The 25,299-nt window shown below is 41.7% G+C and overlaps 1 protein-coding gene across 7 annotated transcripts in view; it reads left to right on the top strand.

The window, feature by feature from the left end:
* The first annotated feature begins 551 nt into the window (after window positions 1-551).
* LOC146608671 (muscleblind-like protein 2a) overlaps window positions 552-25,299 on the top strand; it is a 50,010-nt gene continuing 25,262 nt past the window's right edge. For 5 of the 7 annotated variants that reach the window (XM_085348549.1, XM_085348552.1, XM_085348548.1 and 2 more), the window contains exons 1-2: window positions 3,827-4,151; window positions 10,584-11,497. In XM_085348549.1, coding sequence (XP_085204675.1) covers window positions 11,324-11,497 — 174 coding nt within the window. In that variant the 5' untranslated portion in view covers window positions 3,827-4,151; window positions 10,584-11,323. Of the gene's footprint in view, window positions 764-3,826; window positions 4,152-10,583; window positions 11,498-25,299 lie in introns of those variants that run through there. The other 2 variants (XM_085348546.1, XM_085348547.1) reach the window with 2 other exon arrangements.

Here is a 25,299-nt window from a genome sequence, read left to right as displayed (position 1 = left end):
CTAAAATACGATTAATAAAAATGATATTTACCTGAGAAATGATTGGTTATTGGAGTCAAAAAGTGTTAGAACTTATCTGGATTAACCAGAGCATCTTGAAGGATAATATGCTTTATCAAATGCCTTCAATGTTTTTATCCTGTCGATTGGAGGCTACTTTGACAGACAGACAGGCACTGGTTCATAAATCAGTGGCCACATTTTTTACCCGAGGGAGATTCACTGTTGTTTCCTAGGTAACAGCCACCCCCACCCCTTCCCTTGCTCACTCTGGATTGTACCATATTTACTGTTAGGGTGAGCGGGCTATCTTCTCTATCGAATAGAAGTAGAATTCAATGGTAAAACGGAATACATGTAACACTTCACTCTAACCGAAAAGTGTTTTTCTTTCAGTAGCATCTACAGTGGCTCAAACATTTGATAATAAATACTCTATTAACGTTTACACCATAGTAGTAACCCCCCCTGAGGGAAGCACACTCAACATTTCCTCGAACTGTCAAAATCGCTTGTTGCTTCCTGCCCTAGCCTTAAAAGTAGTTAGCGAGCTAGCGTGTAGCGACTGATAGCTTACTTTCACTGACATCTGTTTTGAAAGCGAAAAAGTTTGCTGCGGAACGCAAATAGAGGCAAGTGTTAGTCGAAGAACGTTTCTGCCGTCCTGTGCCGAACCGTGAGTCCCATATCAACCGAAACAGCGCTCTCGAGAAACCGTTGGTAGCGGCTGAAGTGCAGCTGGATGTGACAGGTTCGTCATCAGGTAAGCATCAGGTAGTTAGCTTAGCAGGTAGTGTTAGCACACCTCGACTCTGATGCTACTTCACACGGTGTGGCGTTATGGTAAATGTAGAGACTTCTTGGAACAGCAGAGGTGGCTAATATTACTCCACCATCATAAAAATAATTCACGGAAGGCTGTTTTGTAGGGCTAGCCGCCAATCTGTGCCCAAATAGCTAATAAAAACAGCTGAAAGCTCGTAAGTAAAATATAATATAATATAACTCAAATCCACAGATGCTGCACCTTCGTGCTCCCTGTGTATCCGAAAAGTGTTCAGTCCAGTGCTTTATGTTGCATTATGAAGTGGGAAATGACCTAACGAAGCCCACTGGGAATAGATTTAATAACAACTCATTTATTATTAATTCTGCAGGTGAGTTTGTTGAGCTGTCATTAACGGTGCGTTTTTTTCAGTATTCAATGAACTTCTGCATTTTGAGATAAATTAGCTGCTACTTGGATTAATGGATTGTTCGATTTAAAGGAAAAGTAAAGGACTGATGAGGCATGAGTGGAGACAAACTTTTAGCCATTGCAGCTTTTTCAAATTAGAGCCTTTACACATTTAAGGTTAATACCTTCTGATCGGTTATTTACAATTATTAATCCCTGTGAACATGCAAAGCAGCAGCACAGAAGAGCATTGCACCAGTGTCTTTATTTTCATATGGAAACCAGACCTTGGTTTGCCATTTGGATGGAATATGTCGTGGTTATTAAAGCTCAAGTAAGACATGACATTCAACAGCACAGTGTAATTGGTGGAAAATGAGCTTTGTATAATAAGGAATGTAACATTTGCTCAATAATGTTGAAAAGGATAAAACAAATGTTAGATTAGTTTCCAGAAAGTATGAGTTCAGTGAGAATGAAATATACTTGAATGGCTTTGTTGGTGTGTATTTTATTTTTAAAAAAGCCCTGGTTGACCCTTGCATCCATTAAGCTCTTCTATATTTTAATGCAGACTCTGCATTTGACAGACTTATCAGAATGGGCTTCAAATGGAAGGAAGCACAACTCTTTCCTGCTTGATATTTGATTACTGCTAATAATAGAAAAGGACAGCTGCCTTTTCATTGATCTGTCTTCACTGCCCTATTTCTGAGCCCTTTTTTTTCCCTCTCTCTCTCTCTGTCGCATGTAACTAACAGAAAAAGCACAGACAGTGTTCTGTGCTGAGGGAGAGTATTTCAAACACAGTCTTAACCCATCACTGTTTTCATTTTCTATTAGCCATTGTTTCAGATTATTCCCCTATTATATTTGAATATGAAGCTGCTTTGGGCCGCAGAATCCTAAATCTGGTTGTGTGTGAGTGAGCCAAGCTGTTTGGGGTCAAACAGGACAGGGATAATAAGAGGGGAGGGGATACCATGCGGGAAGGAAGTAGCTCGGCTTGTTTGGCTGCCAGGCTTTTGTTTGTTTTCCTGTCGGACAAATCTATTTAGGAGGTAGGCTATCTGAGGTCTGCCAGTGGAAATTAGCAGTGGCTTGGCTTGTTATGCAGTTATTGACAGTTATTCAGTGAGGGTTATTGAGAAGTTGGCTGCAGGCAAATTAGAGATTGATAAGCTTCATTCATCCGTGGAAGTTGCTTTTTGCTTTTTACATTCAATATTCAGGTCATAACTAATGTTCACCGTCTAGGATCATTAAAATGATCGCTTGGTATTGTGTACACGGTAGTAGTGAAACTACTTTCACTGATGGTGTAAGGTGGCACTTTTTCTTTCAACAAAGGATGACATAGCCCCGCCTCCCAGCCCGTGCCTCATGCAGCGGCAGAGCGCTTGTCTGTGTCATTTACCTACAGGTGCCCTGATCCCTAAGATGACGTCAGTGTTCGGCATCATTTGCTGAAGTAGACACTTTTTCATGCCGAATGGGATTAATCACCCCGAGCCTCTATCTTCTCACAACATTTTGACAAATGTTTCGCTTGTGGAGCATCAACTGTCAAAGCCTAATCACACAGCTGATAGGTTTGTTTCTTGTGGAACTGTAAAGCATTTTTATCCTCATTGATGTCAACGAAACACCCAGGCTGCCGCGTCATCCACAACCTTTGTATGTGAGGGAGAGAGAGCGGGAGAGAGAGAGGGAGAGACGGATGGACGGCAAGCGAAAGAGAGAGAGAGACAGACAGTACAGCTGTTCTATTGAATCTGGATCGAAAAGTCATGAAGCTGGATCTCTGACTCATCAGTTCTGTGACACTCCAGTTTCACGGCTCATATGATGCCAGCCAGCATGTCATCAGCTGGGTGGAAGGGACCTTCCAATACCAGCCGCCGTCATGTTATTTTTCCCCTTTCCCTTTTCTCGAAGCTAATTCTGATGCAATAACAATAACAGAAATGTTCATTACTGTGTAATTTTCCAGTCCAGCGAACTCAGGAATTGGATTGAAATAGAGCTTGAAAGATAGCTTATAGAAATGTAGAAAAACATGCAGGTAGGGATAAAGAGACAAGGTGGGGCGGGGGATAGAATTAGGTGATTAAGAGCAGAGGAGAGAGTTGTCTGACTGTCTGGTTGATGTCGCAAATGAGTTCAGAGGACAGATGCTGATGGGAGGTAGAGGAGAGAGGGGGCGAGGGAAGAAATGTAGTGATCCTGTTACCTGGGGTGATGATGGCGATGGACGTGATATTCAGCATGGATCTGCAGCTACACTTTAATTACATCAAACATGTATATTTATCTATATTCTATTAAATGCAGTTCAGTTAATGATGATTTCATTTTGAATATTATCACCAGAATAGACAAGAAATAAATATTGTGATAGTTGGTTAAGCAGGGTGTGAAATTGGGGAAATACCTTTTCAGATCAGCATTCAGGGGTTGTTATACTGTAAAGCAGTTTTCACCCCATCACTTAGTCTGTGCTCTTCCAATGGAGAGACACAGATTTGCAGTAGCTGCTGTTTCATTGGCTGAACATGGTAAGGGGCAGGTCTTTGCCACAGGCTGGTGGGCAGGAAGGGGCTGGCTTTAGGGGTGTTGGAGGGGTTGGCTGGAAGTGTTTCAGCCAGATAGTTGGAGTAGACACTCTTTGCTTCCTGCCTGCCTGCTTGCCCGCCTGCCTGCCTGCCTGCCTCGCTCGCTTGCTCGGCAGCTTGGGGAAGAGAGAGAGAGAGATACTGATAGAAAAATCCCTGTCTAGGCATGGACCTCCGGCAGAAGCAGTCAAGAGCTCGCGAGGAATGACAGCAGAACACATGGTCATTAACTCCTGTCGCTGAGGCTGAGGGGAGAGCTGCGCTGTAGCTCCGCGTCACAGAAGCACCGGGAGCGTCCTGCGTTTGGGACAGCAGACAGACAGACAGACACAGAGCTACGGGACCCCCGGTGAAAGGAGGTGGGAAAGAGCCGACAGATTGGCTGGCTTTTTTCCTTTTTCTTTTCAGGAGTTTTGCTGCAGTGCGCTGCATACCAGTCTGGGTGGGGAGGGACCAGAGGGAATGTTTTATCTGTGTGAGAGAAAAGAGTGTAATGCTTAAAAACAAGGAAAAGGGAAGAAAATGCAGACAGAGTGGGATAAATGCGTAGGAGCACTGGGAGCTTGCAGCCACGCAGCAACTGTCCTCATTGCAGTTTCCAGCCCCGTTAATGGACTTTCTCTTTTTCAGCTCCTGCGGGAGAGGCATTATCACAGCGGTTGACTTGCCCCTTCCTCAGTACAAATGTCAAGAGCTCCTTTTTTGCCACATGGGCTGTATATTTTTCACTGCCTCGAGAAAAACTTTCCTGTTGTGTGGCATCTGTCCTGTCGCTGTTCAATTTGTGTAAGTTTTTCCTCGTGACTCTTGCGCAAATTTCCCAAGGCAAAGGTTGTTTGTTAAGAGCACAGGCCGGTGTTGTGGACACAAATAGCCGATGGCTCAAATGAGCTGGAAGTTCGCAGTTCTAATAAGGCACAGTTCATAATTAACCTCTGAGTGAGATGGGGCACGGTTGACGTGTCTTCAGCTTACCGCTGTCTGTCTACATTTAGCCTTGCAATAGACGCTCGGCCGGTGGCAGCCAAGCAGTGGACATTACTGCCTGCATGGAAAAGGCTAGAGTGGTGTCATGCGTCTGGCTGTAGATCAAGGGGAAGTGGGTGTTTTCTAAAATGGAACATCAGTCCAGCCCTTCCTGATGAGAAAATAATGGGGTCTTAATCTCAGACATGTCCTTACTGCAAGACTTTGTCAGCTAGAAATCCCCGCTCTCTGACACTAATGTAAATTCTACCTCGAGCTAATATTAAAAGGATTTAGTGCTTGGTAGATTTTACAGACATCCTCTGCATAACAGAGCTTTTTCAACTGATCTGTGATACAAGGGCAAGTTTGCTGAATCATTGAGCTCTTATGTTTTCAAGTGCTCAAGTAAGATTTTAACTTGGCTCCATTTGCAGTAGGTGCACTTTGTGTTGGTTTCACTAAATGGAGTGGGACTGGACGTCCTGTTAATCATCATATTTATCTCAACAGCAGTGTTCATCTCCGGCTGCCAGCTGCACTATAATTAGTTGACTTGCCTGAGTCCTTGTAGCTAACTAGGTAGAGGACAGGTTCACTTCAACACGAAAACAAATCCATTTACTGAGTGCAGGGGTCAAGATCGATCAAATCTACTGAAACTTTCTCCTGCCTGTTTTCAATTAAGTGGTTATAAAAACATAGAAAATACATCCAGTTATGAAAAGGATCACGGATAACAAGTGGCCAGTCCCATACCACGAGCAGGGCTATTCAGGTCATTCTGGTTTAGCTAAGGCTATTATGATATGGGACACACCTATGTGCTGACTCTGTGAAATGCTTCTTGCGTTGCCTCCGAACAGTAGCTTAGTCCGGGTATAGCCTCTGCTGAGCCCATCCTTATTGCTAATGGCATTTGATGATATTGAACTGAAGGATCCATAGCTTATGCCAAAGACAATTTCATAAGCATCAGAGCCTCCAGGGTATTAAATACGAATTAGGCTACAAGGTCTAGCCCTGCTCTTGATCCCCACTGGAAGATGCAAAGGAAGATTTTGCAAAAAGGAACATGATGGTGATGTCATACTTGACGTCTCGGTTTGGTTTTTTAGGAATAGAGAACATTCTGATAAAACCTTAACTAAAAGCCTCACTCGTTTTCCATTACTCACTGGAAACTGAACATTTTCCTATTTCCCCTCTACAATGAGGCCCTCTCTACACAGCCTTGAAAAACATTGACCACTTGTTCCTCTTGGCCATGCAAATGGCCATACAATTGCAGTTTGCCAGCACAAAATGGTAATAAATGGAAATTCAGCCACTCAGGCTCCCTGCTCATGCGCTCATCTGTCACAGCCATTTGTATTTTGACTTTATTTTGGTAGCAACACCTTGCTGGTGCCATGGAAAACGTTTCCACAAAGCTTATGACCAGTAGGAACCAGGTAGCTTATCATCTCCCCTAAACAAATACATGCGGTTAAAGATAAATTGCCCAGCACAGCCGGTGTGCACAGATACCAGAATAATGGGTTACATACGTGGTAATCAGAGGTCAAGCCCATGACTTTCACTCGAGACACCCCAGTCCCTCTGACTCTCGTTCAACTAACCAGACTGACCAAGATAATGCTTCAGCCAGCTGGCCTTGGTAAGCATCAGTAATCCATAAAGTCTAGTACTGTGGTGCTTTACTTTACATCTCTATCCAGCTTTATCAGGTCACCCTGTCTGACCACTGTTTGTACAGGACAAAGAGGAGACAAAGTCTTCTTTCAACATCGCAAAAAAAATTACAGAGCAAAAAATTACAGAACAAAAAAATTCCTAACATATACACTAATGTGCATGTGTATGAGTTTATTAGTTTGAGTGTCATTTAAAATGCTGCCTTTCTGAAACAGGACAGTGGACTTTAGCCAGCAAGCATCAGCTATAAAATAATGGCTAATCGATTTCATTACAGTAACATTGAAATAGACTATATTTCTGTGTTGTTGGAGCCACGTTATTATACTAGTCCTTCACAGAGAGGCTTCATTTCTGCAGAACAAAAGCCGCAGTGCAATTTTCTGCCCCAGAAAGGCCACAGATCTGCAGAAGCAATGCCTGGTTCAGCCATGAGGATCTGCAGAAAGGCTCATTTCTAATGCAAATTTTACCTTGAAATGGTATTAAAAGGATTTAGTGTTTAGTAGTGATCCTATGCAGAAAAGCAGTAGTCAGAACATGCTGTGTGGCTCTTCCTACCTGCTGACCATCTGCCCTTCCGTCCTTTCATATCATTGGCATTGTCCTCAAAGCGTGACTACAGAGCTCAGTGTAAACTAAGTCATGCTGCATGTTGATGTAATGCATGAGCAAACTAAGGCAGTTTTAAATATGTCAGAGTCACATTGTTAAGGATTGTCAAAGTAGCCTAAATTTACAGTGTGTGCACCGCCTCTGACTTCAGCTACAGTTTTCAATAGTAGTTATTCCAAAGCAATTTATTTCTGCTGTGCTTGAGTTTCTCATGCTCTTAGGATCGGGTGTAATTATATGACACAGATAAGAGGTTCACCCCCCATGATAACAGTTTACTTCCTAGCAGGGGCTTTGGTATGTTTTAGGGATATAAGAGTGTTCTCAGTTGCCACCGCTAAAGAGTGTCTAGCTAGCATTTATGGCTACATCACTTTACAGTTAGATATCCCATCTCTTAAAAGGTTACATTAACGAAGCACATGTAGCGTCTGTTTAAAAATACTGCTAGGGCTGCTTTATTGATTATTTCCTTTATTAAGTTATATATTATTAATTTTTATGTGTCTACTAAACATTTGGCATATAAATGAATGACTAAACCTCTGTAAGTGCAACTCAGCAATTTGCTGCCATCTTAGCAACCCCTCCAGATAAAAGGGTAGTTATTTTGCTGTTTCTGTCTAGAGCCTGACCAATATAGGATTTTTAAGAGCAATACTAATATTTGGTGATGTTAAAATCCAATCTAAATGGTTTATTTCTTGTGTTTTTTTTCTTTCAGAAACAAGAAACATAAACTGTTTTTCCCTAACATTTGTTATGTGTAGGTAATTATGTGTGCTGCCATCAGGGATGTAGCAGACTGCCCTCTTGTGGACAAATTATGCAAATCAATAATTTGAAACATGGTTGAAGGGTGTTTCTGCTATCTCTTCTTTACTTTTCAAATTTTCATTTATTGTCCGTTATAAATGCAGATACCGTTATAATACTGTTAAATAGCTGATATCAACAGATATATTGGCCCCACAGACTCTAATCCCCCCCCCCCAAAGGGAGGAAATATGTAATCAGTTCAGTGTCCACAGTGTTCAAGATATCATGTGCTAATTTTGTGTGATGGTATATACCAATAACAGCTTGAGCTGATTTAATTTAGTTTAAAAATTGGGTCAAGGTCAAGGTCACACTGTTGAGGGGGAGTTCTCTGAGTGCTCTTGTTACGAGCTTAATCTTGATGGAAAACCCGATTAAATTTCTATTTGTAGATGAGCCAAGTACTCTTACCTAAATTTTTACCAATATAGCACGTCGATATATCTCCCACAACATAGTTAAAACTATCGTAAACAGTCTAATCTGTGCATATGTCAATGCAACAACACAATATCTTTTGAGGTTTGGCTGTTCATTGGCTCTTTGGAAGCAGGGTGGAACCGGCATGTCTTTGTTATTACCAAATGCTTCTTAGTCAGGATGTTGGATATTATTAAGATATTTACTTTACTTTTTCTATTCTGTTTTTTGTTTTGTGTTTTTGACAGCAGTAATACTACATAAACATACAGTTCTATACAATATCAACAGATTTTCTTTGTTTTTCTTTATGTTCTGTTTTTCCTTCGTTTTAGTCTTATTACCACCCACATAAGTCTCCTTTGGATCTCTAGTCCTCACCATTCGTTTTGAATATCTTTCTTGGCAAACATTGTTTGAATGTTGCCTGTTGAGACACCTCGGAGTGTTCAGATGACCCTGACCAAGCATTATCCACTCTGTCAGGCTGTTTCTTTTCATCCAAACTTTGATTGCTGTAAACCCCTGCTTTAAATAGAAAAATAGAAAATGACTAGTGGTTGTGTTCCCCTACTATTTCAGCACAACTTGCTGCACCTTTCAAAGTAAGTCATTTCTCAGAGAAATGGCACTATCATCCCTTTACACTCTCTGACAAAGTAGGTTAGCTTGATCACACACACTTCTTATGGCTCCTAAAAATAAGAAGGGATTAATTGTTAAAGGTCAGATCTGACATGATTCTTACCTGACTGTCTCTTTTGCAGTGATTGGCTCTTTCCCTGGGGTGATGATGTGAAATTAAATCCAACCTTGGAGAGTGAAGCCTGGGCGTCAGTACGATCAGGCGAGGAAGCTTCTGATCTCATTTCACATGATCAGCTCTGAAGTGGGACAATTAGATTAGCTAGACAAAGGTTGGTGGGTAATTTCAAGAGAAGCTTAAAAAAAAATCTGCCCTCCTATATGCCTGAAATAAACAACAAAAAAATCAATTAGCTTATAGAAAAATGGGCTTCTCCATTTGGACTTTTAGATGTAATTTTTATTTTGGATGTCAAACTGAAGAATTTAGTAGATTCCAGGAAGAAAGGATAAGTGCGTCTTACTTCAGACCTCTGTCTTGTGGACAAGAGATTAAAATAAATACTGTGCTGAATCTGCCAGTAGCATACACCTGTATGACAGCTGCTTCCCTGTCAGGGACAAACCCTGCGAACACGGGTGTACAATTCCCCACAAACCTTCATTAACAAGTGTAGCCTTTCATATGCCATGTGAGATTGGTCAAGATGTTTTCCAGTGGGGTAATCTGTTAACCAGAACTCTATATATTTTTACAGTCCTTCTCTTTCTCCTCCCTCAGTCTGTGTCCTCAGCCCCTTACCCGCCTGCATTTAGCAGAAAAATATTTCCAGATGTGCCAATGAAAGAGCTCCTTGCGCAGTAGCTCCGTAATGGATTTCATATGCTCAAACTAAAGGTCACTTCCTCATATTGTTGCTCTACCAATTGTCCCTCCTCAGTGCCTAGACAACAGCCAAACACAGGGACCAGCGTCTTTGCAGGATGAGACAGGCAGCACAGACGCACCGACGCACGTCTCCCCCCAATGAATGTAAATTGACAGGCTGCCGTCAATGAGCCAGTACCTAATTTGGATGGTGGGAGACCAGTGAATATTGCCGGACACTGGGCAGCGTCATAATCGTGTCTGGCACTGGCATATGCATCTGTCTCGGTCCCTCTCCGGCTGCTGGACGACTGCCCGGAATAGTGCTGCTCTGCGCGGTTTTCTATTGGCTGAACTCGTCCCTCCGTGCATGGCTCTACAGGGCGGGTTGGACCCCGGGGCTTTTTTCTATCTCTGCTCTGACTCTGCGTTCTTGTCCACTGTCTCATAGCACAGTGGCTTTTGCCATTCCCCACTTTGTATGCAATATGTTGGAAAGCCACTGGGCTTGCAGTCACCCCGTACAAAGGCGGACAGCAGCGACTGTGGGACTTAGACTCAAATGGCTTCTGAATAACCTTTTAACTGCCTTTTTTTCTGGTTTATCAGGCCTGTCCCCTTTGGAGCTAGCACTCCTCTGGGGCAGTACACACACAAATTCAGATTGACACGCATAAAACAAACACCGTTAACGCCTGCTGAAGCCTGTTAGATAAATTGTTTCCCGTCATAATTAGCGAGCCATTTTCTCACTGTGAAAATAGCCTCACTCTGTTTGTCTCTTGTCTCTACTTTTCTCTCTTTCACTTCTCCCTTTTAGATCACTGACAGAAAGTGCCTTGTGAGACAGCATCCCTACTTGAAGATCGCTGAGTGTTTCTGAAGAACTCCAGATTTTTTTTTTTTTGCCCTCTGCGATCGTGACGCCACACGGCTCGGCTGTGAGGATCGCTGACCCTTGATTTGTCCTCACCTGTGATCTGTGTGAAGGAAAAGTAAAGAGCTGCTGGAGCTGCTGCATAGCTGGCCAACGTGCCAAAGCTCAGAGAGAGGGTAACAATAAAAAGCCACAAACTTTGTATTATCCTGAACTGTGCCATTGTACCTCAAAATAACCCTGATATCCACCCCTTGCAAAGATATCATCACTCACGCAGAGGACATTTTGGGGACACGGGTACATCGACTAAAGCTTTTCTCTGAGCATGCCCCCTCTGCCTTTCCAGACGTTCGCACCTGAGACTTACTGATTGATAAACAACTAGCTGTTTGACTGAGAAACTCCACAATAGCGCAATAGTGTAGTCCCATGTTCAGGTCACAGAGACTTTGCCAGTCCATTACCTCCACGTTCCTGTCTGCAAGGACAAGCCTGATCCACTGACCTGAAGCAGATCATTTATAGCTACACATTCTGCTGCTTCTTAGTTCTTTTGTTTTTTGGGGATATTTTTGTTTTTGTTTCTTTTTTTTAACTGGAGTGCTCCTCTTCAGAGGATAACCTCCACATTAAACCTAGTGGCTCTGCTGCAACCCGGCTCTACAGCCAGCGCTGTTGACATGGCTCTAAACATTGCCTCCATACGGGACACAAAATGGCTGACCCTGGAAGTGTGCCGGCAGTTTCAACGCGGGACTTGTTCACGCAGTGATGAAGAATGCAAATTTGCCCACCCACCCAAAAGCTGCCAGGTGGAGAATGGGAGAGTGATCGCCTGCTTTGACTCGTTAAAGGTAAGGACTGCAGTTTTCTGTTCATGACGTCTAGAATTTGAGCTGCTTGATTTGTTATCTGTCAATCCCAGGCATACAGAAGTGATTACTGTTAGTTTATATCTGCCGTGTGATATAAAACACATTTGTGCACTTGGATTACATCTCTGCAGAAGCAGTATAATACCTGACACAAAATGTTACAGCTTTGTGCTCTCAAATGGTCAGCGTGTTGTAGGTTGTGCGCTCAGCGCGTCATGTCATGTCCCCACGCTGTGCTGCTGTTAGCCGACCAGTCTGACCTGTGAAGTGAAAAGGCCACAGAGGTTTTGTCATGTGTGTGCAATTCGTTTTCTTTTTTTTTCATGGGAAGTTCTTCTAATATTACTGTGCCTTGTCCATCATGCGTACTTGTGGGTGAGCATCTGATCGCCTTGAGTCACTCCAGGGCTTCTATTCCTGGATGCATGTCAGCTGTCACATGCAACCAACAAACACCAGTCAGTGCTTGTTTTGTCATATTGGTTCACACAGATCCAAGAAGAGGCATTACATCTTCAAAATGCGGATAATCTGCTTTTGTCAGCCTGAATACATGGATTGAATATGTGCGGCATTACATTGTACCACGTTTTGTTCAGGGAAAATCCACTAGAAGCTTCAAAGCCACGTTGAAGTGTTTATCCCTTTAATAAGGCTTGTAGTTGATTTGTTTGCTCCCTCCCCTTTATCAAAAGTTAAATTGTTTTAATTTGTACGTTTGAAACAGATTTTACTGCACAGTTTCATAGTAGTAAAACATCACTTAAATTAGCTCAACACCAGACACTTTAAAGCCAACCCAGTCGTAACAAGGTCGATTCACACATGCCCCCCTCATGGTGCAAATAAGATCCGAGAGCACCCTTATTATTTTCAGGCTGTGCAGGGAAAAAAAGAACTGAAAAACAGATGTGACAATGATAAATAGCCAAAGAAACTAGAGCAGAACACTAGAACTGTAAGGAGTTTGTCTTTGTTTTAGGTATAAACTGTAGCTGCATTTCACATTTAGAACAGCGCAATGTGTGGTGAGTGCATTTCACATTTTTTAAGGCCCGTGCCAAAAGCGGTTCTACTAGATTGGCACGTTTCTCTGAATGTTAAAAATGTGAAATAATGGTAGAGGACATTTTTGAATCTTGATCGCAACCTTCATGAAACACATTGCAAAATGTGTAAGAAGTCAGTTTCATTCCAAAGTTTCTCATGGTCTTTATTTATTTGACACTGTAAAGAAACAAGCTGCTTTTATGTTGCTACAAGCTCCTTCCTTGGCTAAGTTATTGCTAACAGTCAGCCACTGAGTGACATTCTTTCCCAGCTGCCAGATCTTCTGAGCTCGTATGCCGTGATTGTTTAATGAGCAAACAGCTGACTCTAATCAGAACTGATTTGTTGTTGCACCAAGTAAGGTTAAGCCTGATATGGAATCTCTGCAATCGCTATGATTTCCTTAATAACTCCAAGTTGGCATTCTTGGCTGAAGGGGAACTAGAATGACCTGAGTAGTCAACCTCATACTATGTTTAGTTTAGACTGTGCTCTGTGACATTTTTTTGTGTAAACACTGGCTTTGAGGCAGTCATCTGGCAATTCATTCTTCAGCTGTGGCTTAAGCTGTAGAATAAAAGAAAAGTCTATGTGTACAATGTGCACTCAGGATTTCTGGATATCAAAGCCTCAAGTTATGCTGTAAACCCTGTTCTCAGTTATCATTATTGACATACTTTAAAAATGCCTTTATGTTATCACTTCTGTTATAATACACAATCTTGATGGTAGTTTCTACCCAGAACATTTTCAGGTATGGACTACAAGCATCCTCGACTGATTCCCATTTGTTTCCTTAAGGGATTTCTGACCACAGCGACCAGACTTCTTCTTCTTTCTTTCTTTCTTTCTTGTTTTTTTGTGGTCTGACCAAAGGCCATCTACAAGTAAGCCTTTTTTTCCTTAACAGCAAAACCTCCTAACAGTTACTGGGACAGTTTCTGAAGCTACCTAAATATATGGGGAGATATCCATTACTTTTACATCAGTAGTGGATGGGTCCTAAGGATTGCATGCATAAAATCACGTAAACAAAAACTTGAAAAGTTTGCTAAATTTGCCCCAGATAAGGTGAAATGTTTTCTTTTTTCTGCATGGTATACTTTATTACGCAAGCATACAACTTCATTGTGGCTTCATTACTGGCTCAGCTCTACTTCATGCCATGCAAATTTGTGTTTTGTATACGTTAGACCAGAAAAAAGATAAGCACGCCTAACTACAGCTTCACAACCATAGACAGGTAGTATAACAAATAGATAAGTCTGCTCCCACACCGTTGATGTTGTTGTATTTGTTGCCAGCTATTACACCATCCTGATCCATATAAGTGCTGGTTTACTGCTTGGGGGGTTTCTTAATTTTTAAAAAAATTTAAAATCTAAAGGTCATGACACAGGATAAGTTTTTTGCTGGTATCTCTCCCCTACATGGGCTTTTTTCCCTTCCATAAGTGGCTTGCATTATACTGCAGTATTCTAGCAAAACAGTAGCATTTCTTACATTTACCGCCCGGACTTGTCTGGCAGCCTGTTAATCTACGATCTTCTGCTGTCATTGAAGACTGCCTCCTTAACCCAGCTTAACTCCTAATGCAACTAAAAAGCTAAATGTATAGACAAAGACACAAAATTTCACCCCTTCTAACCCTAATTTCCCCATCCAGCCCACTGACAGAAGGAGAATACAGTATTCTCTGTACTTTTTAACTCCAACTCACCCCCACTCTCGCAAAGACTTTCCTCGTGACAAGAGAATGAATGCTTTATTATGCATTAGGAAGTGTGTTTCAGTCCATTGCAGGCTGATTTTCACCCCCATTATGCCCGTATCATCTTCCTGGGTCTTCTCATCCGATAGGGTTATCATGCCAGGGTTGGGTGCTGCCAGGCATGACTTGGCCAACGATCAGAACGGTCTTTCTCATAAACACGTAAATGGTAGTGCTTGGGAAAGGAGCAGAGAAGGAGGTGTAGCACTGCTGCTGCGCTTGTCGAGCAGCAGTAGGCAAACATTCCAAGGAATGGTCGTTGTTTTGAGTTTCTAAAAACACTTCTGTGACCACAGCGGCTCTGCACCATCATAGTTTTATCTTAAACTTGTCAGCTCTCTGCCAAAATAAAAGCATTTGCTTTTTATTTTATTTTGGATGAACGCTTATGCCCTAATTTTCTTACTGATATTTTACTTTGGGCTGCACAGCATTTGTTTTTTTAAATCTAATGACTTGGGGCATGGTGATATGTAAATTGCAGGGATCTCTGACTTGTTTTGGTCATTTTTTTTTCATAATGCAGCTTCTAAAAGGTGCAATTCAATTAAAACATGATGCAGCAGGACTGCTTAATTAAGGTGGAAAGTTATACCTCGCAGAATTGGCGGACAATTGGGCGTTGTAGTTCTGCTGGATATAAATTGCATTTGAAAGCATAATTCACTTATTGCTGTTGTGTGGGGATCCGTCTTTACCCAAGAGACCCAAAGAACAGCGTGGCTTTTTAGATTTCCAATAATAAGAAACTCCAGCAAGCAGTGAAGCCACCAGATCATGGGTTTTACGGCAAATGCATGTCTACGTTAGAGGGGGACTTTCGTAGTGTGGTCAAACAGTCGCTCGTGCATGTTTCTTTTATCTGAAATATCTGGTTTTGCATTTTCTGTTAGAGAGTTTTGCATGGGTTAAATAATGGTGAGGGATCACTCCTTTCTCGTTTACTTCCTACTTTCTCAATCATAACGCTTGCAGCACCCTCACACGGTGCTGCTCTCAGCATTTCTATGGTGTAATTTCTAGGGGATTATTTTTGTCCCCTGCTTTACTCTGTGGGTTTTAGAAACAGCCCTTCTATGCTACATTTATCATCTCTCAAAATAGGAGAAGCTTCTTCATCCCTGTCCAGCTAAAGCTGAACTAACATTTAGTCGGTGTGCATGAGAGGGGTTATAAAGTATCATTCGTTTCAATTGAGACCTGACAGGAATGTTTGGGAGTGGTGACCTCGCAGTGGGAACTTTTCAGATATGTCAACTGTTTTTTCAACCACATATCAGATTTCCAACATGGCTATGGAGCCCATTATAGCCCAGCTCTGCTCCCATAACTGTCCAAATAGTTTTAGTATGTTTGTTCTCTTGCTTTGCGATAGTCACAATTTCGTTGTACATGTAGAATGAGAATAAAAGGCTATTCTATATGTTAGTGGTGTTAACAATCTTGTCTATGTTTTATCTTCTGAATTAGGAAAATGACATTCAAATGGAACAAGTTCAGACAGGTTTGGTGGCTGCTAGACAGAACATGACATTTAAATGTCATATATGAATACAAATTGTTGTATGTCAGCAGCAAATTACCTCCATACAGCTAGCTTATTTTAAACTAAATAAATATGGAGATATAGTTCTATCAGTAAGTCAAAACAAGAACGTTAAGTCTGTGCTGTCATCTGAACCTTGATTTGTCTTAATCTGTTTACATAATTTCTTCCGTTGCAACTTTGACATAATTCGAGCTAAACATGATAGAAAACCGAGAGAGGCAGCTCTGTGTCTCCAGTAGTTTCAGAGATGTGTTGTGGTTGAAGCCATTTCCTTTAAGCTCTTTGATAATTGTTGCACCGTGACCATGGAAACCATCATAGAGTGGTGGTGGTGGTAGAGATGAGTGGAAGAGAGGGCTTGGGTAGTAAATGAATGAGAATACCTACCTTAATGGAGTAAATGCAATCATGCCGGTCATGTGATGATGTCACATTGACTGTGCAACCATTAGACATCAGCCTTTCGTCAGTGGTTAGGTTTGACTATATTTGACATGTCTGGATGGGGTTTTTTTCATTCTAAGTTAAAGCATAAGACACATATGTATAATAATCAGCTGCAGAAAATTAACAGCCATTTTAGAGTTTCACTGGTGCCTTTGCAGACTTTGAAGCCTTTACAAAACAGACTGAATGCCTGACAGCACGGCCTGTTTAGATTTCCTCCCCCACACTTATTTGCACCAGTAACATTTTACCAGGTGACCACCACGCCTGAATGAGCTTCCGTAGGCTGAGAGTTGGGGCTGGGGGTGGGGGGTAGCCTGCTGCATCTGAGCGCGATCATGTTTCGTCAAGTTGCAGTCGTCAAAAAGAAAGCAGTGAAGCAGGACAAACAATAGGAGCTACTACTTTCAGGTGTGCAGTGTTTTCTCATTTGTATCACAAGCTCGCCACAGTCCCCATGGGGATGAAGCGCCCTGGTTTCCCTCACTTAGTAAGAACACCTTAATCCGGACTGTGCTTTAAAAGAGCATGCTCCACTGTAAGTGTGTTATCGGAGGGCGTGGGACGGCTGAAAATAAAGAAGCGAGGGAACATGGGAAGAAGGGAAGGTGTTCATATTTGAACGGTTAAGAGAATAAAAATACAAGAGTAAAACTGTGAAGGTGGGACTTTAAGGTTGTTTCCTGTCTGTAAACGACAGATCTCACCAGGTAGGGAAGTAGAGCAAAAACTTAAGCCACTTATCAAAAACTCTTATTAGGATTCAAGAGAAGTGTGCCTACTACCTTGATTTAATTTCTTACTCCAGATAAACCTGTCAAGACAGAAAGCAGACATTGAAACATAAATACTAATGCAGCCCAAAGACCTCTTTTTAAGTTTAATGGATCTGTAACTTAACCATAGCTTCCCCCCTCTGAGCTCAGTACATTTGAATTTTTGTGGGAAGCTTCAGTGAACATGAACTTTCTGCCCGTGGCCTCAGTTTGCTTCTCCTCTCTTGTTTTAAAAGATGGGCTCGGCTACATTCCTCAGTGTAATCCTCCCGAACTGGGCCACACCCTGGGCAGAGCAAACATGTGGAGGGGAATGTATGCCGCGCAGCAGGAGTTGGTGTCCCCCCAGGGTCATTCACCCAGACACAATGAGGCACTGACTTGAGCCTAATGTGGGGCTGCAGTGGATGCGGCATGCTTTTGATGAGTCCCTAGGAGACCCCACACTGCTACCGTTCCTTAAACAGGCCTCCTCGTAGGCAGACAAATGCATGCACACACACTATCTTGCCAGTGCAAACCATGCCAAATTTCATTTGATCCATGTGATTTCACCCCCTCCACAGCCCCAGTCTATCTGAAAACATCTACAAAGGTATAGAGATAAGAGTCAGGGAGAGGGAAGTCTGATCAGATCTCTGTTTCCTACTCAGGTCTAGTTAGTCAGTCTGGTCACTCTGTGTGCTGGAAATGTTTAAAAGAAGAACCACAAAAACATTTGTTTATGCATGTGAAAGCATATTACCCACCATTAAACCCCAGTGATAGATCACTGTTATAGTGGGATTTGTAAGGAGTCCTTGAGCAGTGTAGAAAATTCTGTTTTACATCTGGTCACATTTATAGGTCATATGTTGATCATTGAGACTGTGTGTTATAATTTGGTTGATAGTTTACATCCTGTAGAATAGAGCAGGGCGATATGGCCAAAAATATTTATCACGATATATATTTGAAAATTTGCGATAATGATATAACCGACGATATAATTGATGCGAGACAAAATACAACTCCACAACATTACTAGCGCAAAAAGACAACCTTCCATTTATTTTCACTTAAACAAGAAGCTGGTTTTTATGTACATTAAAGCTTTATAAAAATGTAACAGTGCAAATGCAAATTCCTTGCTGAAAGTTTAACCAAAAGGCATTTCCAGTAGAAATGGGCTGACATATCCTGAGCATAACCATATATAATATCCACTGAAGTTAAAAATAGGTGCTTTGCAACATTAAACTGCAGTGTGCAGTATGCATTTTTCGGACCGTAAGGTGCACGGGATTATAAGGCACATTAAGCGAAACAAAGCAGTCAGATAAATCAAACTTTATTAAACTCATTCTTCTTGCTTCCTCCACTTCTGTACCATTGATTCATTAATGTTGAATTCTCTGGCAGCGGCTCTATTCCCATGTTGTTGCAGTATATTAATGACTAACCTCGTATTGTGGATGGATTATCTCAGTTGTTCTCCTGACTGAAGTTTGGTCCGTTTACAGCATCCTGCCATGCGATTGCATTTGTCTCTAACCATGAAGAACCTTCACGTTAACTTTTATAAGTGGAAAAGTGTTAGTGTTCGTCCTCCAGCTTCACTGTTTATGTTATGCTAACATAGCTGTGTCGCTAGCGATCTCGTAGCACATCATTATATACTAGCTAGCCCAACTTCAGTAACCCTACAAACGTCACTGCTGTTTAGTTTCCTGTCTTCATTTATGTTGGAAGTGATAGCAGAGCTGTACGTTTGATTTTTTTCAGAAATCTCTCAGTCAGAACATGCAATATCATGCTTAGGTAACTAGCGAAACTAGCGAGCTAACTTCCGCTAGCTTCCTGCTAACTTCTAACTCCGTTAAATGTAATAACTTTTGTTTTCATGGATGCCTGGAAGTTAAACTTTATAGTTACACCTGGTAAAGCAGCAATGCTGATCGTTTTATTAAAGATGAAAGAATTTAGACAGTTTTTAACTCTAAGTGACGCTGCAGTGTTGTTTGACCTGAAGTATACGGAGTTTAGGACCCAGATTACTCCCAGATTTAAGAGCATCTTAGTCCGACAAATATGACAATAACAACGGCCGCTTGCATGTTCTGCAAAAAAAATGTGCTTTGTCGTGTATCTGACGGACAAACACCAAACCAGTTCCACATCACGGAAGTTGCACCATTTTTACAAACCAATTCTGGTTCATCTGTTTCACTCAACAATCGGCCATGTGCGTATGAAAACAAAGGCACTGCGCATGCGCGTTTTACTCCCATTCTATCGCGATATTTCATTTTCCTATCGTTGCCTAACATTATACCGGTATTACCGTGAACGGTATAATATGGCCCAGCCCTACTGTAGAAGTTCAAATGTTGTCTTCTGTGTTATATTATTATATTACATGGGGATCCATTGATGTTAAACAGTCAGTATTAGTTGTTATCGGCGTTGTTACCTGATATCGGCATAACAACATGACATGTACTGACATCTCTACTTGTTGTGTTACAAAAGGTTTGTGCTGACTAAGATAGTCTGATCAAGACGCTTTTATAATTAGTATTATGAAGGAGCATGGCATAGCAATAAAAACATCTGGAGCAGCCAAAATGCTTCCATGTCTTTTAAATTTCATGTTATTCTGACATGTTACATGTTTTTTTAGCTGAAATTAAATTTCAGGTTAAAATTTCACACTACTGCTGTTGATCAGCAAAGTCAACACACGCCGATATTTTAACTGGGCCACCGCTTTGACCCACATTTGTGTTGGTCAGTGTGCTTCAACGTTGTTGTTTGTGTGAGTCTGCCATTTGTAGCTGAAAAACTCCACAATATCAGCTCCACATTTCTCGTTTGCTGCTCTGAGAAATCAGAGCTCAATTGCTGGGATACTGTTGGCGCTGTTGGTTCCAAATCTTGTGCTCTAGCAACAGGATTTTTTGGTGAAAATGTTTCCTTTCCATGTGGGCAGCCAACCTAAAAATAAAACAAGGAGCCAAATGAAAATCATCGGACAATATTTCATGCAATTTTGTGTGGAAATTATGGGTTTTCAGATGTCAGACAGATGAGAATAAGCAGTATTTACTTTTGTTAAAGTAAATGTCAGGAAAAACTGTGTTATTTTATCAAAAATACACCAAGGCGGTTCTGCTTTACATCGCTCCAATCAGTGCTATAATGAGGCCTGATAAACATGTCCAGTATTCAGCACTCTCTGCTTCCCATTCTGCTAATGTGCAGCCTTTGTTATATCACCTAATGGGGTTGTAGTTTTGATCTTGAACTCTATTATGTCTTCTCTTTTAAAAAAAGCAAAAAAAGATGTATGGCATTACTGTTGTTTAATGTCAGATTGAATAGTAGGTGTTCTTCATCCAATGAGCTGCCTGCAACATGATGGAACGACTGAGCACTGAAAATCTGCCCATCTGCTGTACCAGTGTCTCACCTGGTCTCAGTCCACCCACTACCTCTGAGTCATCCTCTTTTTCCATCTCTCTCAGCTGCCCACAGTGCTGATAAAGTACTCCATTTTCTGCATTATTTTTTTTCTGCCTGTGGAAAAAAAAAAGGTAACTTAAATCAGTGCTGCAGAGTCAATGGCATCCTCACATTTGATGATTTCAAAGCCAGCTGGACTCAAACTCCCTTACTGCTGCAGTAGTTGTTGCTGTTGTGAGCACCTCTGCAGTAAAGCAGAAGGCAGATCTATGCCAGAGTGAGGCAGGAGGCATGCTGTGCGGTTGACCTTTAGTATCAGCCCCATTAATTATTGATACGTAGTTTCATCATCACTGAGAGACAGACTCAGGTTTTCTAAGGGTAGCACATATTTACCTGCTTTATTCACTTGAACCTAACCTTAGATTAAAAATGCACTGTATATCATGCTTGAAAAAAAAATCATTATCTTCAGCCTTCTGTGTTTTTTTCCTCCCTTTGGAAGGGCAAGCGATGCCTAGTGGTAGCCGCAGTATGATCACTGTATTGCCAGTGTACTGAAGCATATGGCGTTGGCTGTAGCCCATTTTAAACACTGAAATTAATCGTTTCACTGGGAATGTGTTGACTGTTTCCTCTGGGTTCTTTAATTCTCTGGTGATAAGTAAATGGACAAGCTTACAGAGGCACGGAGTTCAAGATGCTTCCACCCAACCACCCTCAGTTTGTAGGCAGACGCACCTTGGGAGCTGCAAACAGTTAGACAGACAGGCCCAGCTGTCTCCTAGGGGCCAGTCTTTATAATTAGACAAAGATCTCCTTAATTGGCTCCATCTAATGAGGCAACATAAAGGCAATCTTTAGGGGACCTCTTCTTTTTTTCTTTTTTTTGGTTTAAATGACTGTTGGGCTGTGTCAGAGGCAGTTGTAAACCAGTCCTACCATGACATCCCAATCCCTTGTGGAGACTTGTCAGTGCTGCGAACTTCAAAAGCCTACATGTCGGTATGTCACTGTAAAAAAGTCATTTTGCTAATAAAGTAAGCACCAAAAGCTACACTGACAGTGATTGACACTGGGCTTGCATATGAAAAAGAGAAGTGACAATGGAGTGTGCCCTGTGTGAACTCCATTTTAGAAGTGTTCTGACTCATATCCTATTCAGGCTCATTGAGTGGCAGTGACGGACTGCGCAGTAAAAGTGGAATCTGCCATAATTACTTGTCGAAGCCTTCCAATGCGCGCTGCTGCGCTGCAGATACTGATGAGCTAAATGGAGACCCCCATTTTGAGAAATGGCACTTAAAAAGTTGGTGCTTTGTACTGGCACACATAATAAAGAGACAGTCACTTGTCTTATTTTGAGTTAGCATATGGACTGAATTAGGCTGATGAGATCATGCGGGGTTGTGCCTTTGTCTGAAATGGCCGATCGCCCAAACCAGTATGCTGTTGCAGTCAGTGGCACAAGGTTGAGCAGACTATTAATTCAAGGCCAGTCTAGTTTTTTTCTCGAGCATCAAGCTTAATAGGCCAGGCTAAAGCAGCTCTATGATGGAGTAATTTGATAGAGCCTGTCTAGATGAAAGTCTTGGCGTCAGTGTAAATGGCTCCTGTATTAGTGAATGAAAGGCTTAAACTGAGCCTGTTACGCTCCACGTTTTTAATTGCTGGGCTCTACTACAGTAGCTTTGTATGGTTCACGGTTCATAATCATCCTTATGTATCTTTTACCAGCTCCTTAGTTCAGTCACTGTCTAAACAACCTCCCTTTAAGCCAGCTATCTTCTGATTGGCTGCCCCTCACACACAGATCCTGTCTGAAGCCTGAGCTTTTGGCTCACAGGTGTTACCTGTATATATGCAAAGTCATTTTCTGAATCTCCATCATTGTAAAATATGGCAGAATAATAGGAAAAGCACAGTAGGCCCCCTTTATAGCTTTGTAATTAGAAGGAAAGCTAAGAAAACATAGTCATACTCAGCTTATTCAGATCCAGTACTGGTTCTCAAATGATGCTTTGTCGACGCTTCTTTTCTTGGCTTGGCTATGAACTCCCACAGCAACAATAAACTGATGTTTGTTAATAAAGGATGAGCCGTGTTTACTTCCACCTGTGTCCTATTTATGTAGTTTTGGATATCATTCCTAACGGCACTCAAAGCACAAAGTACACACAGAGTGTTAAGTTTGACCTGTGGGAATGGTGCAATATCACTACGCAGAATAGGAATGGCAACTTTTGTGTTTCCTTTGATGCACTAAAACATATTTGGCAGGATGCATCCTTCTGTTCTATTTAAAACCCAAGCTAGAGGTATTATTTGTATTTGTATCACTCTCTTGCCTCCTTTCCCCTACCACAGAGGGTGGGGGGGTGGGGGGGTGGGGGGCTTGAAAAGTTCATGGACAAAAGTGAGATGGCCAATTTCACACCCAGCAGATGCCTGCTCCAGTGACCCACAGCGACAGGTGGGAGACACTAATTGGCAGAGCGCACCCTCGCAGAGTTGGCTCAACCCATGGTGGGTGAGGGAATGAAGGTGGAGACAGAGGAGGGTGAGAGTGAAAGAGTAGTGGTGACAGTGGTGAGCATAAATTGGCACCGCAAATTGTCGAAACACGCATGGAAGGAAGAGTGTCAGGTTTAACAGCCGCACGGCTCAGGTGCACACCGCCTGTGATTCATGCCTGTTTCCATCTTACCAAAAAAGGCACATTTTGCATTTGATAAATAAACTGTTGCCGCTCTCTAATGTGGTCCTGTTTGCATTTCCATAGTGCCACTGAATTCAGTTTGCTTTCACTTCCTTTTGGACCTGTTTTCTCCAAGGGAAGCTTTGACTTCCCTTGGAGAAAACAGGAAAAGGACAAGGTGATGACATAAGTGAATAACGTGATCAATGTGTTTGCCTCGTTCGGACGATTTTAAGATAAAACACACCCTGCAGCTCAAAGGCTGAGTCACTGTGTCACTACCGTGGTTTATTGATCTTATTTCTTTGACCAAAGGGCAGCTATTACTTTAACCAGGTATGAGCACTTCTTCTACTCTGTCTTCCTCAGTGTTCTCAAACTTATGAGGACTGTTTGTATCATCTCCATATGGGATTAGAGCCTCCACAGCCCACAGGAGAGAGAAGAGGCCTCAGTGGCCTCATCACCAGGGCCAACAAACAACCAAGTGATGTTGCTCTTATTCACCTTTGGTTGTGTATAGAACGAAAACACAAAAACAACTTGCGTTTGAAGACACTTTCAAACCTTAAATTATCACTACATGTACATCTAGATTCCACAGTAGTAAATATATAAAATCAGACTTTTGGAAAGCGTGACACAGATATCCAAGTTAGTTGCTGATATAGCTACGCACAATTTATTTCAACATGCTTGTGTGGGTACTTCTTTTGCACTGCAACAGAAATAGTGTACAAGATGTCATAGACTGGAAACTTTGCCCAGTGGAGTGGAAAACAATATGCTTCTGAGCCATAAAAAAGACAAAAAACAATCATTTAGCTGGTTAAAAATCTTAGACTTTACTACATTAAATGAGTGCTCTAGTGCCCAGGATCTAATTTGGTGTTTTAGCAAGGTACTGTATTAACTGAGGCACTTGCAAAAAACTCTACAGCTTTCTGAATTCTGTCTGAAAAACAGAATTGACAAGGAGGTATTTTCATTTAAAACAAAGTCAGTGGTGCGTAGTGAGTACTTTTTGCCTGCGGTGCAGGCGAGACTTCTGGCAATAGATAATGCTTCCAGTACCGCTCTAATATGCGGGCCTTTTTGTTTCGCAGCCACTCCCAAGCTATGTTTTCTGCTGGTATCGCCACCCTTTACCATGTGTTCCTTTCATTAAGAACATCAGTTTTATCATCGACCTAGCCAAAGAAAACTCTGGTTTTACTATTTGCCCTTCTGGTTCTTCTTCCGAAGAATTTTTAAAAAGCAATGGCTTCTACGTGAGCACATACACGCCCAATGTACATGAGCAATATTGTGTTGTGTTTTTTCACACATATAGATGGATCTAGAAAGTGTATTAAAATGCTTGCATGAACAGATACTGTTTCTATCTAACTCCCTTTTATAATGTCATCTCTTGATTTATCATCGCGCAATGTTTAGGTTAGTCCGAAACACAGAGTGTGGTTTGTCTTGCTTACCATGTATTTATTAAACATAAATAACTTTCCGACATATGGAGTTTCATCAAAGATACAAGATTATACTCAATAACTGAATTATTAGTTTGATTGTAAAATTAATTCTTGAGTAAAAGAAACTGTCTGGTTTCTTTGTAGGTTGAATCATAAACCTGCACTTCGCAACTTTTTTTTGTCAGCAACCAAAGCTTTAATCTCCAAACAGGAGAGTAAGCAGCCATCCAGCGTTTCTCCCCCTATCTGCTGAGTGTGTTAGAAAGAGGCTTTGATGAATAGATCTCCTCTCTCCCCTCCATCTCATTATCCTCCTGTATCTGTTTTATGGATTTACACAACTCCTCAACATGTTCTGACATGCGGTCGATAGTGTCAGCAGAGAAAGAAGATGTAGGCTAGCCTTTTTTTTCATGTTCCCACATTATTTTATTTATTTCATTAGCAGTTGTAGCTGATTTGTGCTATTTTTGCACCACTGTGGAGTAGTTTTGCCTTTGATCGCTAGAGAATGATTGAAATTGTATCTGTCAACAAATGTAAAATTAGGAAATTTAAAAAAGAGCCTACCGGCTTT

Source organism: Diplotaxodon limnothrissa, linkage group LG23 (genome assembly GCF_057381915.1).
Source record: "Diplotaxodon limnothrissa isolate DT_005_m linkage group LG23, D_limnothrissa_male_GT1.1, whole genome shotgun sequence".
Taxonomy (NCBI): Eukaryota; Metazoa; Chordata; class Actinopteri; order Cichliformes; family Cichlidae; genus Diplotaxodon; species Diplotaxodon limnothrissa.
This window is presented reverse-complemented; position numbering and strand designations above follow the sequence as displayed.